The 17,762-nt window shown below is 53.4% G+C and overlaps 2 protein-coding genes and 1 long non-coding RNA gene across 9 annotated transcripts in view; 1 reads left to right on the top strand and 2 right to left on the bottom strand.

Moving 5' to 3' along the window:
- Window positions 1-979: 979 nt before the first annotated feature.
- LOC105482900 (CDP-diacylglycerol--inositol 3-phosphatidyltransferase) lies at window positions 980-5,914 on the bottom strand. Of its 4 annotated transcripts, XM_011743356.2 has the most exons (6): window positions 5,433-5,907; window positions 5,204-5,338; window positions 3,743-3,896; window positions 3,220-3,301; window positions 2,061-2,142; window positions 980-1,953 (listed from the first exon to the last, which is right to left on the bottom strand). In XM_011743356.2, the coding sequence occupies exons 1-6, from the start codon at window positions 5,473-5,475 to the stop codon at window positions 1,808-1,810; spliced, it is 642 nt and encodes a 213-aa protein (XP_011741658.1). In that variant the 5' UTR covers window positions 5,476-5,907; the 3' UTR covers window positions 980-1,807. The 4 variants fall into 4 exon arrangements, with proteins under 4 accessions (XP_011741658.1, XP_011741659.1, XP_070940488.1 ...); XM_011743357.2 differs by lacking the exon at window positions 5,204-5,338 and having other exon boundaries at window positions 5,433-5,914; XM_071084387.1 differs by lacking the exon at window positions 5,433-5,907 and having other exon boundaries at window positions 3,743-4,011; window positions 5,204-5,333.
- A 526-nt stretch (window positions 5,915-6,440) lies between these two features.
- On the top strand, window positions 6,441-10,711 carry LOC105482899 (uncharacterized). Its single transcript, XR_987932.2, has 6 exons — window positions 6,441-6,622; window positions 6,916-7,003; window positions 7,340-7,487; window positions 7,772-7,805; window positions 8,006-8,054; window positions 10,517-10,711. It is a non-coding gene; the product is annotated as an uncharacterized lncRNA (long non-coding RNA).
- A 3,131-nt stretch (window positions 10,712-13,842) lies between these two features.
- Window positions 13,843-17,762, bottom strand: part of LOC105482898 (seizure related 6 homolog like 2) — a 29,196-nt gene continuing 25,276 nt past the window's right edge. For 3 of the 4 annotated variants that reach the window (XM_011743350.2, XM_011743352.2, XM_011743353.2), the window contains 6 exons: window positions 16,216-16,407; window positions 15,918-16,109; window positions 15,373-15,411; window positions 15,077-15,194; window positions 14,882-14,978; window positions 13,843-14,405 (listed from right to left, as the gene is read on the bottom strand). In XM_011743350.2, the coding sequence (XP_011741652.2) occupies window positions 14,376-14,405; window positions 14,882-14,978; window positions 15,077-15,194; window positions 15,373-15,411; window positions 15,918-16,109; window positions 16,216-16,407 (668 nt within the window). In that variant the 3' untranslated portion in view covers window positions 13,843-14,375. The remainder of the gene's footprint in view (window positions 14,406-14,881; window positions 14,979-15,076; window positions 15,195-15,372; window positions 15,412-15,917; window positions 16,110-16,215; window positions 16,408-17,762) is intronic. The other variant, XM_011743351.2, reaches the window with a different exon arrangement.

Genomic DNA, 17,762 nt, shown 5'->3' with positions numbered 1-17,762 from the left:
CAACATTACTGGAAGAATTCCCCGGCATTCAAATTGCAGGCTTCTGGGCCCATCCCTAGAGCCTCTAACTCTGAAGGTTGGCTGCAGGGTCCAAGAAGTTGCACCTATTTTATTTTTTGAGACATCTTGTTCTGTCGTCCAGGCTGGAGTACAGTAGCATGATCATGGCTTACTACAGCCTTGACCTCCCAGGCTCATTCAGTCCTCTCACTGCAGCCTCCCCAGTAGCTGGGACTAAGGCATACACCACCACACTTGGCTAATTTTTGTTTTTGTTTTTTTAGAGACGCAGTCCTGCCATGTGACCCAGGCTGGTCTTGAACTCCTGGGCTCAAGTGATCCTCCCACCTCAGCCTCCCAAAGTGCTAGGATTACAGGCCAGGTGTGAGCCTCCAAGACGGGCCAAAGTTGTTTTTTTGTTTTGTTTTTTTGAGACTGCCTGGCTCTGCCTCCCAGGCTGGAATGGCACTATTATGGATCACTGCAACCTCTCCCTCCTGCCTCCCAGGCTCAAGCCATCCTCGCACCTCAGCCTCCTGAGTAGCTGGGACCACAGGCACATGTCACCACACCCGACTAATTTTTGTATTTTTTGTAGAGATGGGGTTTCACCATATTGGTCAGGCTGGCCTCGAACTCCTGCACTCAAGCAATCCACCCAACCTTGGCCTTCCAAAATGCTGGGATAACAGGCGTGAGCCACCACACCTGGCTTGAATTTGCATTTTAAAGAAATATCCAGCCAGGCTTGGTGGCTCACGCCTGTAATCCCAGCACTTTGGGAGGCTAAGGTGGGAGGATCACTTGAGGTCAGGAGTTTGGGGCTACAGTGAGCACTCCAGCTTGGACAACAGAGTAGGACTCTGTCTCTGAAAAAAAAAAAAAAAAAAAAAAAGAAAGAAAGAAAAGAAAAGAAAAGAAAAAAGAGAAATAGAAATATTCCACAGGCAGTCTAAGGACCACACTCTGAGAAACCAACTCACTGACAGACGAATATTTATTAAGCAGCTACTATATGCCAGGTTCAGGTTGGTCTTATTCTAGGGATACAGAAGGGAACAAGAAAAGTTTGTGCCTTCATGGAGTTTACATTCCAGTGAGGGTAGAAAATACCAAGAATATAAATACATGTAGACGGTCAGTGAGATCAAAAAAGTGGGGGACACTGCATGAGCGTGGGAGGCAGGAGGGCCTCTCTGTGAGGTCACTGTGGATAGACGGAGAAGCCAGCCAGCAAACTGGAGGAAAAGCACCCAGACGGACGTCCTTCCCTAAGCTCCCTCAACCCAGGCCCTGAGCCAAGAATATCTGAAAGGAAAGCAAGTCAAATAGTGAAGTCCCGCCAGGACCAGGGTAGGCAGGACAGAGAAGCCGGCGACGGGGAAGGCTGTGGACGGCTTCTTCCCTCCCAGGCACGGTGCCCCAGACTTGCTCTAGCTGGGGGCGGAGGTCTGACTCCCCTGCCTTTCGGGAAACGCGGCCCTCACACCATCTCCCTCACTCAACTGTCCCTAGCATCTCGGACCCCAGGGCTGAGCCAGCAGGGCATGACACTGCCCGGTGCTGGCACCCCAGGAGCACCGCCTGTATGCATGGGGCCTCCCGCGTAACCTCCCTGATTTGAGGCCTGGGTTCTTGGGATCCCAGAGAACATGACGTCACCAAAGAGAGGCTGACCCCCATCCCAGCAGGTAGAACAACACATGAGGAAGGCGTGAGACTGGGACCTCCTAGCAGCGGGTGGGGAGCTGTGTGGCACAGCAAGACTCCCAGGGTAGGTGGGCAGCCAGGACCCGGGGCTCCTGCGTCACTTCTTCTTGGCGCGGTCTGCTGCGTCTAGGGCAGCCATGTTGCGGGCAGCTGTGATCAGGTGGATGACACTGATGAGCGACTTCAGCAAGGCAATGGGGGCAGTGACCCAGAGGCCCATCCGGAACAGTCCCACGGAGCCAACTGCAGGAAGGCAGCAGGGAAGTTCGGGGCCCGAAGGAGGGGGCCTCCATCTCCCTGGGCAGCCCAGATCCCCCTCCCATCCTCCTGCCCCGCCCCTCATCTCATACCTAAAGGTCCCTCAGAGAAATGGAACAGGTAGAGGAGGCAGTAGAAGAGCTCATTCCCAGCACACAAGGTGAACAGAGCAGGCTGCACACACAGCAAACAGACCACATTAGCAAGAGGCAGGCGTGTGCCACCCCCTGCCCCCCAGCACTAATGAGGGTGCAATCTCAGCAGATTATTATTTTTTTTCTTTTTTAGAGACAGGGTCTCGCTCTGTCATCCAGACTGGAATGCAGTGGTATGATCATAGCACTGCAGCCTCAAAACTCCTGGTCTCAGCCAGGCACGGTGGCTCATGCCTGTGGTCCCAGCACTTTGGGTGGCTGAGTCAGGCAGATCACCTGAGGTCAGGAGATTGAGACCAGCCTGGCCAACATGGCGAAATCCCTCTCTACTAAAAATACAAAAATTAGCCGAACGTGGTGGCGCATGCCCGTAGTCCTAGTAGTCCTAGACTCCTAGTAGTCCTCAGGAGGCTGAGGCACAAGAATCGCTGGAACCCAGCAGGCAGAGGTTGCACTGAGCCGGTAACGCGCCAATGAACTCCAGCCTGGGTGACAGAGTGAGACTCTTTGTCTCAAAAAAAAAAAAAAACCTTGGTCTCATGCAATCCTTCCACCTTAGCCTCCTAAGTAGAGACTACAGGCGTGCACCACTGTGCCTGGCTAAGCTAATTCGTGTGTGTGTGTGTGTGTGTGTGTGTGTGTGTGTGTGTAAACAGAGTCTCACTTTGTTGCCCAGGCTGGTCTCAAACTCCTGGTCTCAAGCAATCCCCCCACCTCAGCCTCCCAAAGCGCTGAGATTACAGGCATGAGCCACCATGCCTAGCCATTATCTTTTTAAAAATCCTTCCAGAGGCTGCCTGTGTTCCTGAAATCAAGTCCACACTCCAGCCCTGCAAACCTCTCTGGCTTATCTCCCTCTCCTCTTTCAGTCCCTCCTCTTTGCAGGCCTCATTCCCACTTGTTCCCTGGAGTAATTCACACAGGCCTTCCCCACCAATCCTCCTCCTCCACACCTCAGCTTACAGGCCCCTCCTCCTGGAGTGACTGGGCAGGCCCTGCTCTGTGCCCTTGCCTTCTCCTAGTCTAGGACCAGGGTTCAGCCCAGGGCTTCCCACAGCCAAGAGCCTGAGGGGCGGGGTGTGCAGGAAATGCCTACCCTCGAGGTGTAATAGATCCGAAGCACTGGATTCCCGGACAAGTCGATCATCTTGTGACTCTCACTGCCTCGGACCACAGAACTTAGGGAGAAAACAGGGGAACCCATGAGGTTTCATGACCACTACCGTGCATCCGATCCTCATGTTAACACCTATTGTACAGATGGAAAACTGGGCATGGCTAAGGACCAATATCCTGCCCAAAGCCAGTTACCTATTTCGGGGCAGAGTCAGGATTCAAATACCACATTTGAAAGCTCCTATGCCCCTTCCTATGAGCTGTCACCTATTTGGAATCCTAGAATATCCAGCCAGAAGAGTCCTAAGAATTGCTTAATGCAACTGTAAACATGACTGAAGCTTTAAAGAGAGGCGTGTTTACCTGGGGTCCTTCTACAAAGCAGAGCTAAAATGGAGCCCTTCCAGGACGCCTAGTGCCATCCCAGACACCCTTCCATCTAAGCTCAGCCCACCCCACTGTAGTGTCTCTAACTGGCCAAGGCCCCCAGCATCGCGGCAGACCTGTGGAGGTGCAGCCAGTGACTGGCCACATCCAAACTCATGCTGAGTTGGAAGAACAGCGTGGCTCGAGGGTACAGCAGGGCCAGGTTGACCAACAGGCACATGGTGGAGCAGCGGTCCGTCAGCATGTCCAGCATGGCCCCAAACCGAGTTCCTGGAAGATTAGGTGGGCAGGGGCTATTATGGCACAGAGACTGCAGGACAGGTGCCCATATTTGGTTTATCGCTCTCATGCAGGGTGTAAACGAAGACTGGAAGTGTCCACCTGCCTGGGGAGGAACGCAGGTTGGAAAACAGGCTGTGTGTGAGGTTAGTGGGCAAAGGTCACCATGGCATGAACTGAGAAAGGCATGAGAGTGAAGGGAACAGGGTAGGAGGAGAGGAAAGCTATGTCTGCAGCTCATCAACCCCAGAACCAAGGCTCCAGGGCTAGAAAAAGAGACTTGATGCCTCGGGGGAAGCCTTAGAGTTGGGTCTGAAGAACAGATTAAAAAATTAGTCAACCCTCCAAGAGCCATCACCCGTCCCTCTCCATCCTCCCTCTAAGCATGCCTTCTGGAACCCCAACTACTTATGCAGGGCACACAGTAGGCCTCCAGGAAACACCTGTTGATAGGACTTTTTTTTTTCCCCCGAGACAGAGTCTTGCTCTGTCGCCCAGGCTGGAGTGTGATGGCACAATCTCGGCTCACTGCAACCTCCGCCACCCAGGTTCGAGCAATTCTCCTGCCTTAGCCTCTTGAGTAGCTGGGATTACAGGCACACGTCACCAAGCCAGCTAATTTTTGTATTTTTTGCAGAGACAGGGTTTCACTATGTTGGTCACTCTGGTCTCGAACTTCTGACCTCGTGATCCGCCCGCCTCGGCCTCCCAAGTGCTGGGATTACAGGCGTGAGCCACCGCCCCTGGCCTGAATGGACTTGTGTTCAGAGAGACCTCCAGCAGCGCCATGGCCACGTCATGTCTTGCTAATCCACACCTCTCACAAGCAGTGAGTTCTCAAGAGCTAGCTTAAATCCCTTCTGCTACAAAATCAGGCCATTCTTGCTGGGCGCAGCACTTTGGGAGGAAGGCAGGAGGATCGCTTGAGGCTAGGAGCTGGGGACCAGTCTGGGCGACACTGCAAGACTCAGTCTCTACAAAAATTTAAAAATTAGCCAGGTGTGGTGACACGCGCCTGTAGTCCCAGTTAATCAGGAGGCTGAGGTGGAAGGATTACTTGAGCCCAGGAGATGGGGGCTGCAGTGAGCCATGATCGCACCACTGCACTCCAGCCTGTGACAGAGCGAGACGCTGTCTCAAAAACAAAACACAAAACAAAACAAAAAACCCCAGGCCATCCTGTTCTGCTTTTTTCAGAGATGGGAATGACAGCCCTCTGACTCTGAGGTCCTGAGGAGGCAGGGAAGGGAGCAGGGGGTTGTTGGGCCCCAAGGCTGGCTGAGAGGGGTGTCTGTCACCTTGATTAAGAGCGCGAGCAGCGTGTCCATCGAAAGCGTCCAGCAGGCAGCTGAGCAGGTAGAAGGAGGAGGCCGTGAGGGGGCAGCAGGGCATGAAGTAGAAAGAAATGATGGCGAAGACAATCCGGGCATAACCTTGGAACGGGACGCGGGGAAACAGGGCAGGATTAGGGAGCCCGCCAAGGCCCCTCGCCCTCTAGTCCGGCCCGGGGCCGCGGGCAGCACTCACCGATGAGGTTGGGCACGAACAGGAAGATATTTTCGTCTGGCATCGCAGCGCCTCCCTTGCTGCCCCGGGCCTGCTCTGAAGATGCCAGCGCTGTCCCAGCCCCGTCGCGCGGCCTCAGCCTCCGGCCCGGCTCATCGGCCGCACCACCTGCGCCCTGGACCCCGCCGCCCCAACCCGGCCCCAGATGCTGAATCCCGCAGCCGTCGGGAGCATGGGCCGGCCCCGAGACGCGCAGGGCGCAGGGGGGGCGCGCAGCCCGCCCTTCCTACCCGCAACCCCCTCGCCTCTGCCCGCCCCGCAGGCGCTCCGGGCCTCCAGCTGCGGTCGCCGCTGCTCCAGCTGCGCGTGGCTTTCGGGAACCTCCTCGTCCGCGCCCGCCGTTGCAAAATTGGAGAGAGGAAAAAGTGGCTTAAAAAATAGTTGCGGCCCTTTTAAGGCCTGTTCGCTTCCTTTCCCTTTTCCTCCCTCCGCCCCTCTCCCTTGGCTCGTACCAAGGCGCAGAGGGGGAGAGGGAGGAAAGAACCATTGACGTCGAGCAAAGGCAGAAATGGAAAAGGAAAGAGCAAAAGAGAAAGAGGCCGAATAAAAATATCTGCTTTCCTTTTCTGGAGGGTGTGACTTCCTGGAGACAAAAATAAGGCGATAAAATTCCTCCTTCTGAGTCTTTGCATCCCCGAGAGGCCAGGATATTTGGTGCAGTCCTCACTTTTCTCCCCGCCCCCTAAGTCTGCAGCCGCCTTTGCTCTCGCAGGCTCCAGGCGGCTAGAGAGGCTCCAGAGCGCCCTGAAGCCGGCTTGCTTCTCGCGTGCCCCTTGTGATAGGAGGATTAGGTCGCAGGCTCCACCCTGCGTCATCCTCCCAAACTTCTCAAGCGTCTGGCGCTTGGGGTCACTGCCCCCAAGGAGGCAACTGGAGGGGACTGAGGGGAGGCTGGAGGAGCAAACGGGGCGAGCTAGGAAATTCCTCTGTCTTTAGTTCTAGAACCCCTGATCTCCTAGCAACGAGGCTGCGGAACCTCCGCAGACTCCAAGGGTTTTTTAGCGGCCGGTAGCAACACGGAGCCGGCTCCCCCTTTTCCAGCCTTCCTCCCCATCTCCCATTCCCCGTCCCCCACGACCTATACCAGAGGTCCTTAGGCCTCCACGTCTCCCCTTCTGCCTAGTAGCCCAAGGTTTCCACCCATCTGCCAGGTCTGGGGCGTGAAGTTGGCTGCCTTAGCTTGGGAAGGGGCTTGAGAGGGAAAAAACGAGAGGCCCACCAGGCGAAGGGGTGAGGGGTGGGGGGTTGCGGGAGTTCCCTCTCACTCCCGAAGATATAAAGCAACGTTTATTATTATTATTTTTTTCTTGAGAGAGATAATGAGGCAGCGGGATGTTCCTCTAAAGGCCTTGTTTAAACCTGGGCCCGGGGAATGGTGGTGAGCTGGGTTCTGGGATACAGCGGGCCGGTTTCTCAGGTCAACACAGGCCTCTACTGTTCCCAGGGGGATGGCGTCCACTCCGATGGGGAATGAGGGGGAGAAGAAGAGCAGCTGGCCGTCTCAAGCTGCACCCTCCTTGAGAGGAGGTCCGGTGAGCACTGCAGGGGGCCCTAGAGGTGGGAGTGTAATGAAGTGAAGGCCTCCCAGGCAGAGGCACCCCGTCCCAGGTCTGAGCCACAAGCCCTGAGACTCTAGCTTCAACCCTGAGTCCTGAAGCCCAGACCCATAGCTCTCAACACTAGGCCCTGACTCTAAACCTCCACCAAACCCCACTCCTCCAGATTCAGAGCCTTCTAGCTAAATCTCAAGGCCCAGTCCTTCAAGAGCAAGCTCCTTGGACCCACAGGCCCCAGCCTGGGAACTCCTACACCCAGCACTTCCATGTAGGAGCTCCCAGGCTGAACCTCTCCGACTTTTCCTTTCCCAGGCTTCGTTGTCTCGCTCTGAGGAATACCTGTCCCGGATCAGTGCAGAACTCACGGAGGAGGCTTTGTGCACTGCTTGTTGCCACTTGAACCCTGTGCCCATCAAAAAAAAACAGACACAAGACCAAGCGACTCAGATATCCAAACGTGGTAACCCCCTGCCTCAGGACTATGGTGTCTAGAGAACCGCAGCCCCCATCATGCCTGGTTCCAGTCCCTGACCCCGCCCACCCCTAGCTGAACTCTCCAGGAGTCTGTGCCCATCTCGACCATCTCACAGCCAGCCCTAGGACCTGTGAAGTGCCCCTCTTACCCGCTAACCCAGTACCCACTCCTCACTGCTGGCTGAGAATCCCTTTACCCCGTCTGCCCTGGCCACACCTCTTCCTGGCCATGGGGATAGTCCTTTCTCTGACTAGGTCCTCTACTTCCAGCATTCTTCACCAAGACCTGAGGCACAGACACCCGGTGAGTGAGGCTTCAAGGGAGATGCTCTTTGTTCTGGGAGAGAGATGGGGAACCTGGAGGGGAGAGAGCGAGGGTTTCACAACATCCCAGCAGGGTAGGGGAATTTTTGAACCCTGCACTTCCATTCTATTCTGCCCTGATCCTCAAATTCTGAGTTCTCAGCCCTCTCCCCTCTCTTCCACCATCTCCCGCTCCGACAGAAACCGTACCTGCAGCAAGGCACACCCCCTGCCAACTCCTCGTGAAAAGGTACATGCAGGGTCCATGGCTGCCAAGGCTATTCGATATTAACCAAACCTTTTGAGTTTGCACTGTATGCTGGTCCCTGTCTTAGGAGCTTGGGACACAGAAATGAATGATACAGTCTCGGCCCTTGAAGAGTTCAGTTCAGTGTGGGGACAGACAAGGAAATGGCCAATTATAATACAGTATAGATAAGTTTCCATAATAGAAATGGACACAGTGGGATATTACTCTCGTCCCAACCTTAATTGGGACAGGAAGGAAAGGAACCATGGAGCTGCTGCTGCTTTTTTTTTTTTCTTTTGAGACAGAGTCTTGCTCTGTCACCCAGGCTGGAGTGCAGTGGCACAATCTTGGCTCGCTGCAAGCTCCAATTCTTGGGTTCACACCATTCTCCTGCCTCAGCCTCTGGAGTAGCTGGGACTACAGGCACCTGCCACCATACCTGGCTAATTTTTTTGTATTTTTAGTAGAGACGGGGTTTCACCGTGTTAGCCAGGATGGTCATGATCTCCTGACCTCATGATCTGCCCGCCTCAGCCTCCCAAAGTGTTGGGATTACAGACTTTGGAGCTTCTTGAAGGAGGTAGCACCTAAAGAAATAATTTTCCACAGGGCGCAGTGGCTCACGCCTGTAATCCCAGCATTTTGGGAGGCTGAGATGGGCCGATGACTTCAGGGCAGGAGTTTGAGACCAACCTGGTCAACATGGTGACAGAGGTTGCAGTGAGCCAAGATTGCAGCACTGCACTCCAGCCTGGGCGACGGTGAGACTCCATCTCAAAAAAAAAAAAAAAAAGAAAAAAAAGAAAGAAAGAATTTTCCAGGAAAAAAGAAAAAAAAAAAAGAGGTTGGTAGGAGTCTTTCAAACAGTTGGAGTTGCATGAACAAAGGCAAAGAGCAGTCTTCGCAGAGCCACCGTGAGCATCTGTGTGTACTTAGGGCAGGGAGAAGCAGTTTAGCAGCTGGAGTCTACAGGCAAGGTAAGAGGGGACTCAAGAGACTTTGTGTGCCTTGTTTAGAGCCGTACACACTTTCCTGGCTGGGTGTGGTCGCTCATGCCTGTAATCCCAGCATTTTGGGAAGCTGAAGCAGGAGGATCGCTTGCATCCAGGAGTTTGAGACCAGCCTGGGCGACATGGTGATACCCCAGGCATGATGGCATGTGCCTGTGGTCCCAGTTACTTGGGAGGTGGGAGGATTGCTTGAGCCCAGGAGTTCAAGAACAGCCTGGGCAACATAGAGAGACCCCATCTCTATAAAAAGTTAAAAAATTAGCTAGGTGTGGTGGCACGAACCTGTGGTCTCAGCTACTCAAGAGGCTGAGGCCAGAGGATCACTTGAGCCTAGCAGGTTGATGCTGCAGTGAACCATGATCATGCCACCGCATTCCAGCCTGGGTGACAGTGCAAGACCCTGTCTCAAAAAGGCAATTTTTTAAAAAAGTAAAAAAAGAAAGAAATAGTAGGAGGAGCTGGGCGTGGTGGCTCATGCCTGTAATCCCAGCACTTTGGCAGGCCAAGGCGGGCGGATCACGAGATCAGGAGTTCAAGACCAGCCTGGCCAACGTAGTAAAACCCTGTCTCTACTAAAAATACAAAAGTTAGGTCAGGCGCGGTGGCTCACGCCTGTAATCCCAGCACTTTGGGAGACCGAGGTGGGCAGATCATCTGAGGTCAGGAGTTCGAGACCAGCCTGGCCAACATGGTAAAACCCTGTCTCTACTAAAAATACAAAAATTAGCTGAGCATGGTGGCATGCACCTGTAATCCCAGCTACTCAGGAGGCTGAGGCAGGAGAATCACTTGAACCCAGGAGTTGGAGGTTGCAGTGAGCCACGATCGCACCACTGCACTCCAGCCTGGGCTGCAGAGCAAGACTGTCTCAAAAAAAAAAAAAAAAAAAAAAATTAGCCAGGCATTGTGGCGCACACCTGTAATCCCAGCTACTCAAGAAGCTGAGGCAGAGAATTGCTTGAACCTGGCAGGCAGAGGTTTCAGTGAGTCGAGATCGTGCCACTGCACTGCAGCTTGGGCCACAGATCAAGACTCTGTCTCAAAAAAATAAAATAAAAATTAAGCACTTATTATGTGTCAGCACTGCTTGAGGGACTGGGGTGTTGCAGTAACCGAAACAGAGTTCCTGCTATCAAGAGGTTTAAAAAATTAGCCGGGCATGGTGGTGCACAGCTGTGCTCCCAGCTACTCGGGAGGCTGAGGTGGGAGGATCATTGGAGCCCAGGTTGAGGCTGCAGGAAGATATGATTACACCACTGCACTCTAGCCTGGCTGACAGAGGGAGACCCTGTCTTAAGAAAAATAAAAAAGACATGAGCCTTGGGTCTAAAGAGTGAAAAGGCTCTTTCTTGTCTCTTTTATGGAGCTCTTCCTAACAGTCAGTTGGGAAGATGAGCCCGCCCCTCTTTGATACCCTTGGCTTCTCATGCCTCCCCCCGTTTTTGTCCCTAGAACATGCCTCAAAACTCCTCTTTTGCCACTCGTTAACCACTTCCGTTTGTGGGAACCTCCTGGTCATGAGCAGCATCATCCCGAAGCCTTCAAAGTGTTCTGGATTCATCACACAACCCTCCAACCTCAGCCAGCAAGGACACCACCAGAAATGAAAGCGCTTTAATAAAGAGACAGGGATCGTTCCCTCCCCCAGCTTGTGCAGTGCTCATGTGTGGTTTCTCTAGGGTGGAGATGCGGAACAGGGGGCCTTTTTTTTTTTTTTTTTTCCCCTAGATGTGAGTGCTGGATGTGGGCATACATTGGAGTGTTTAGTTTTTTAAAAAAATTTTTGTGGCCAGGAGTGATGGCTCACGCCTGTAATCCCAGCACAGATCACAAGGTCAGGAGATCGAGACCATCCTGGCTAACACGGTGAAACCCTGTCTGTACTAAAAATACAAAAAATTAGCCGGGCATGGTGGCACGTGCCTGTAGTTCCAGCTACTCAGGAGACTGTGGCAGGAGAATTGCTTGAACCTGGGAAGCGGAGGTTGCAGTGAGCTGAGATTGCGCCATTGCACTCCAGCCTGGGCGACAGATGGAGACTCTGTCTCAAATTTTTTTTTTTTTTTTTTTTTTTTTTTTGTGGAGACAGGGTCTCACTGTGTTGCCCAGGTCTTGAACTCTTGGCCTCAAATGATCCTCCTGCCTCGGCTTCCCAAAATGCTGGGATTACTGGGATCACTGCACCTGGCCTGTTGACACAGATGAGCATATTGGTCCAAATCCAGCCTCCTGGCCACACTCCAGCACCTTAAGGTCTAGGCCTGTGGCATCTGGCAGGACTCCTCTTACTTCTGAAGAGCCACCTCTGCCACCACTGTTGGGGATGGGGACACTGAGCTACAGCCTCTCCCCTCTGATCTTTGGACTTCATGCCTGCGAGAACATATCACACCCATTACTAGCCAGAAGGCAGTGCATTAGGCTTTGCACAGTTTGCGTTTAGCAATGCAAATGCTAAATTCATTTTAGCATTTAGTATTTGCATTGCTAAACGCAAACTACACAAAGTTTGGCCATTTATTGGAGCCTCCTGAGGAAGTCAATTCCCATCTCTGAGCCTTAGTTTCCTTATCTGAAAAATGGGATTAATAAATGATCCCTGGGCCGGGCGTGGTGGCTCACGCCTGTAATCCCAGCACTTTGGGAGGCCGAGGTGGGCGGATCACAAGGTCAGGAGATCGAGACCATGGTGAAACCCCGTCTCTACTAAAAATAGAAAAAATTAGCCGGGCGCAGGGGCGGGCGCCTGTAGTCCCAGCTACTCAGGAGGCTGAGGCAGGAGAATGGCGTGAACCCGGGAGGCGGAGCTTGCAGTGAGCCGAGATTGCGCCACTGCACTCCAGCCTGGGAGACAGAGCGAGACTCCGTCTCAAAAAAAAAAAAAAATAATAAATAAATAAATAAATAAATAAATAAATAAATAAATAAATGATCCCTGTCCGGTAGGGTCCTTTGGAGAGTTAAAAGACATAATTCAGTCAGGCATGATGGCTCATGCCTGTAATCCCAGGGACATACCGGACAATATGGTGGGAGGATCACTTGAGGACAGGTGTTCAAGACCAGTTTGGGTAACAGAGTGAGCCCCCACATCTAAAAACGCAAACAAGTTAGCCAGGTGTGGTGGAGCACACCTGTAGTCCCAGCTGCTCAGGTGGCTAAGGCTGGAGGATCACTTGAGCCCAGGACGTTGAGGCTGCAGTGAGCTATGATGGTGCCACTGTACTCCAGCCTACACTACAGAGACACCGTCTCTAAAGAATAAAACAACATAGGCCGGGCGTAGTGACTCACGCCTGTAATCCCAGCACTTTGGGAGGCCGAGGTGGGCGGATCTCTTGAGGTCAGGAGTTCGAGACCAGCCTAGCCAACATAGTGAAACCCTGTCTCTACTAAAACACAAAAATTAACCGGGTGTGGTGGCAGGCTCCTATAATCCCAGCTACTCAGGAGGCTGAGGCAGGATAATCGCTTGAACCCGGTAGGCAGAGGTTGCAATGAGCTGAGATTGTACCACTACACTCCACCCTGGGTGACAGAGTAAGACTCAGTCGCGAAAAAGAAAAAGAAAAAAAAAAACAACATAATGCATACAGTTTGCCTCAGATTCTCCTAAAAGTCCACCCCTTTCTGAATATTTCAGCATCCTTTCAAGTGTCCTAAAAATGTTTAATTGCATTTAAATATAAAATTTTAATTAGGCCAGGCAAGATGGCTCATACCTGTAATCCCGGCACTTTGGGAGGCCCAGGCGTGCGGATCACTTGAGGTCAGGAGTTCGAGACCAGCCTGGTCAACATGACAAAACCCGGTCTCTACTAAAAATACAAAAATTAGCTGGGCATGGGTGCCTGTAGTCCCAGCTACTTGAGAAGCTGAGGCAGGAGAACGGTTTGAACCCAGGAGGTGGAGGTGGCAGCCATTGCACACCAGCCTGGGTGACAAGAGCGAAACTCCGTCTCAAAAAAAAAAGATAAAGTGGAAAAGGACACCCCCAAGGATATAAAACAAGTTCAAATTGGTAGATGGGTCACAGCAGATACACCTAAAATGTTAAAAAGATTGGGGTGGGGGGAAGAAATGGTGTACTTGAATAGATACAAAAATCCTCCAGAGGGGGTTGAATTTTAGGCAAACTGGTCATAAGACAAATTGAAAAGCCAGGCTTGGTGGCTCATGCCTGTAATCCCAGAACTTTGGGAAGTCGAGGAAGGAGGATTGCTTGAGGCCAGGGGTTCGAGACCAGCCTGGGCAACATAACAAGATCTCATTTCTACAAAAATTTAAAATTTAGGCAGGCACCGTGGCTTGCACCTGTAGTCCCAGCCACTCAGGACGCTGAGGTGGGAGGATCCCTTGAATCTAGGAGTTTGAGGTTGCAGTGAGCTGTGATGGCACCACTGCACTCCAGCCTGGCCGGCAAAGCCAGGCCCTGTCTCTAAAAAGAAAGAAATTGAAAGCTGTTTGCCTCCTGCCCAGCAGTGAGAGAAGATGGGTGGCTCCTGTCAGTTCTCTTCCAGCTGGAAGAGGCCCACAAGGTCAAACAAGGCCTGGTGGAGAGGCCACTGCCGCCTGGAGTGAGGCTGGTCACTGGGAGGGCTTCACAGAGGTTGAGCCTAAAGCCAGGCTTTCTGACCCCAGGCCAGGCCTCCAGACACTGCCCTCTGCCCACTTTCGCATTTCCTCTTCTTTTTCAAATTGTTCCCCTTTCCCCAGCCCTCTCCCCAGAGAGGTGGTCCAGCGCTCGGTGGCCGCCTCCCCACACCCCACTGGCCCAATTACAAGTCATGATTTTCTGTTTATTGCTCAAAAACAAGAATTCAGAAGCAAAGGTGGAGAGACTGTGGGTTGGGGAGATGGCAGGAAGGGGGCAAGGCCTTGTCCCAGCTCTCCCCTTCATCCTTCTTCTGACCCTCCTGGCTGGAGTCAGACCTAGGGCCAGGGCATCTGGGAGGGGGGCGCCTTCAAGGGAACAGTAGAGCTATCGGGGGCAGTCCTTGAGGGGTGCCCTGTGCAGGAGGGGCCGCAAGATTTGCAGGGGGCAGAGTTCCCCTCCCAGAATCCAAAAGCCAGTAGGGTGGGGGGCAGGTCCCTCGTTTGGCAACTGAGAAGAGGCGGCTTTGGGCGGCAGGATGCTGGTTTATTTACTGTAGGATCTCCAGGGCCATCAAAGCCCCCTCATGGGACGGGGAGAATATTTACACAGCCAGGGAGGAGGGCAGCCAGGAGGCAGAGACCGGGTCCCGTACTTCCCCCGGCCCGAATGAGGAGGGAAGGGGCGTCCTGGCTCCTGCAGCTGTAGTCTTGGGGTTCAGATGGAAACTTCATACTCCCGCGTATCCTGAAGACAGAGAGATCAGGTCAGTTGTTGGAGTCTGATAGGGGTGGAAGAGGCAGTCGAATGGGAGGAGGGGCAATGACCCTGGGTTTTAAAGTAACATTGACCACTGGGGACCGGGGGGCCACAGGGGCTAATCTGGCCAGTGAAAGTGTTTGGTTCATCCTATAGTGCCGTAAAATGACACAAGAATCTGAATTTCTGGCTTGTCTTGAATAATTGGAAGATCTGCCAGTTGTGCCTCAGTTTCGACTATGGGGTAGAGCCGTATTCTTCAGATGGAGCTCAAGTCCTCCACTTAGCCACAGTCCTCACTGCTCCCTATTATCCACACGTGGCTTGCTGTGCTCATTGACATGGCCTCTGTGGGCAGCTGAGTTTGAAATTCCCAAGACAGAGATTCCAGAGACCTTGCGAGAAGGTTATGGAGTCCTGGGAGAGCCAAGTGGTGGCTCTTCAGGGGCAGGGGAGGTGCTCACCCCAGCTTCATACAGCGGGTTGCTGAAGTCCGACTCCACGGTGATAGGGCTGTAGGAGTGGGAGCCGGAGAAGCCAAAAAGGGACTTTCCCTGAAGCCTGGGAAAGGGAGAGGATAGAGGAGCTTATGAACAGGGTTCGGTGCCAGGCCCACAAGATGTCTGCCCTGGCTGGCAGCCCCTGTGCAGGCTACTTACTTGGTGTAGTATATGTAAACGCCACTGCCGAGAACAATGACCAAGCCTAGAGGCAGCAAGATGGCCAGGGCCAGGTTCCCCCCTTCCAGCTGCCGTGATGGATCTGTGGTCTGGGTCACTATAGGAGGAGGAGAGGCCGGTGAGCTGTGGTTGGGCCCGGTCCTGAGCTCTCCCAGCCTCCTGCCCTGGGCCTCAAACCCTGGGCTTCATCCCTCCAAGGCCTGGCCTCCTGCCCCGGCCTCTGCCTTGCCCTCCCGACCTGGCCAGCCTGGGTCTCCACCTGTGCCCTCACTGACCTTCCAGTTTTCGGTTGTCCAGGAGCTCCTCATAGGCAACTGCAGGGAGAGGAGGGGGAGGGGATGGGGTCTGAGCCAGGGAGGGGAGGAGGCTGGGAGGGGCCGGGAGCCCAGTGAGGCTGGGCTGGACAGTCTGGTTCTCTCTGCCCTCTGCTCAACCTCAACTTTCTCTCTCCCTTGGTGGAGAAGAGAGAGGAGTGACCAGCACAGGGCCTTTGTCCTCTTTCTCCAGACCCATAAAAAGTCAGGGTTCCTGGACAGTCTGAGCCGAACTTTAGAATTTGTCAGAGATAGGGAAACTGAGGTCTATCCAGAGAGAGCAAGGGATTTCCAAGCCAAGGCTCCCTCTACTACACCCCTGAGCCAATCCCATGACCTCACATGACCCAGGGCTTCTGGACACACCCGTGAGGACGTGAGGCCACAGGAGGAGAACCGGGAGCTCTGTAGGGTCGCCCATTGGTCTCAAATGTGCTACCTGACTCTCCCAGCCCTGTCACTTCCCAGACACTGGTGTGCCCCTCCTGCCCTGTCTGGCCAGGCACCTTTGCAGAGTGGGGGTTGGCTGGTCCACTGGGAGGGGTGGCCGGGCACACAGGTGATGGTGACCTCGCCGATAAGCTCAAAGCCCTCATAGCAGAAGAAGCGCAGAGACTCGCCCGCCTGGTAGTGGTGCTTGTACAGCGTCTGGTAGCCATTCTCGGGAACCCCTGGGTTCAGGCACGGCTCGTACTTCACTGCGGGGAGCATGCCAGTCACATGCCAGCTGCACCACTGCGCACAGGGCAGACAGGCTCTCCCAGGGCTACCCAGCCACCCTCCCAGGGTGTGCTCCAGACTCACAGGCGCATTTGGGGACCCTGTCGCTCCACTTGGGTGTGCCTGTGTCCCGGCTGTAGCAGGTGAGCATGGCTGCCCCCTCGAGGCTGTACCCTGGCAGGCAGCGGTACTGGACGTGGGAGCCAACGGGGAAGCCAGCGTCCGAGGCGGTGCGGTGCCCGTTGGCAATCTCGCCAGGGTCAGCACAAGTCATGACTGGTGGCAGAAGAACAAGGTTACGGAGAGTGAGGGCCTTAAAAAATCAGCCTGGGTAACACAGAGAGACCCCATCTCTACAACAAATTGAAAAATTAGCCAGGAGTGGTGGCGTGCTCCTGCGGTCCCAGCTACTCAGGAGTTGGAGGTGGGAGGATTGCTCGAGCCCAGTAAGTCGAGGCTGCAGTGAATGGTGAGCGCACTACTGCACTCCAGCCTGGGTGACAGAGTGAGACACAGTCTAAAAAAAAATAAAAGAAAATCTCCCAGAAGCCTAGGGCTGGGAGAGGCCTGAGCCTCGGGCCGTTTCCTCTGAACACCTCTGCACACACATGCACTTCCCACCAATTCCTCAGAAGGAAGAGAGCATGAATTGGAAAAACTTAAAATGCAGTGCATTTATTTTCAGACCAGAATGACAGGCTTATTTTTTTTCAAAATTCAATGTATGTTGTATTTCAGGCTTCTTTTAGAAAACAGTTTGCTTGGGGAAATCCCAAGCCCCTATCCTGGGGTGAAATTCAAAATATATAACCACCATACCAGAGCATATGGGCCAAATCCCAGCAGGGTGAGCCCAATATGGCTTGTCATCTGTGGAACAGTAGCTGCCCTCTTTAAAGGGGGCGCAGCTCTTCTGTCCCCAGTATTCTCATTATGCCCAGCCTAGTTCACTCACATACACTGCCTGCCTACAGGCGTTTGAGTTTACAACCCTGTTGTGAAGGAATCATAATCATAGCCATTTCTTGTATATAAGCCTGAGCTAGGTACCCTGCTAAACATTTTACAAACAAATATAATTCTTTGTGTGTGTGTGTGTGTGTGTGTGTGTGTGTGTGTGTGTTTGAGACGGAGTGTCTCGCTGTCGCCCAGGCTGGAGTGCAATGGCGCTATCTCGGCTCACTGCAAGCTCTACCTCCCGGATTCCCAGGCCTCAGCCTCCTGAGTAGCTGGGACTACAGGTGCCCGACACCACACCCAGCTAATTTTTTGTATTTTTAGTAGAGACGGGGTTTCATCATGTTAGCCAGGATGGTCTTGATCTCCTGACCTCGTGAACCACCCGCCTTGGCCTCCCAAAGTGCTGGGATTACAGGCATGAGCCATGGCGCCTGGCCTTTTGTTTTGTTTGTTTGTTTGTTTTTGAGAGTCTCGCTCTGTTACCCAGGCTGGAGTGCAGTGGCGCATCTCAGCTCAGGGCAACCTCCGCCTTCTGGGTTCAAGAGATTCTCCTGCCTCAGCCTCCTGAGTAGCTGCAGTTACAGGCGTTCGTTAGCACGCCCAGCTAATTTTTGTATTTTTAGTAAAGACAGGGTTTCACCATGTTGGCCAGGCTGGTCTCGAACTCCTGA

The sequence above is a fragment of the Macaca nemestrina genome, chromosome 18, assembly GCF_043159975.1.
Source record: "Macaca nemestrina isolate mMacNem1 chromosome 18, mMacNem.hap1, whole genome shotgun sequence".
In the NCBI taxonomy this organism is placed as follows: domain Eukaryota; kingdom Metazoa; phylum Chordata; class Mammalia; order Primates; family Cercopithecidae; genus Macaca; species Macaca nemestrina.
The sequence above is the reverse complement of the archived record's forward strand: the minus strand, read 5'-3'. Positions and strand labels throughout refer to the sequence as shown.

What these genes read in the sequence shown, in the direction of transcription:
- LOC105482900 (XM_011743354.2), bottom strand. Translation starts at nt 4,260, where the DNA reads ATGGCTCTTGGAGGGTTGACTAATTTTTTAATCTGTTCTTCAGACCCA. An exon ending in CACTGGCTGCACCTCCACAG is followed by an intron (nt 3,302 to 3,742) that starts GTCTGCCGCGAT and finishes TTTCTCCCTAAG; the next exon opens with TTCTGTGGTCCGAGGCAGTG. An exon ending in GGATCTATTACACCTCGAGG is followed by an intron (nt 2,143 to 3,219) that starts GTAGGCATTTCC and finishes CTGTGTGTGCAG; the next exon opens with CCTGCTCTGTTCACCTTGTG.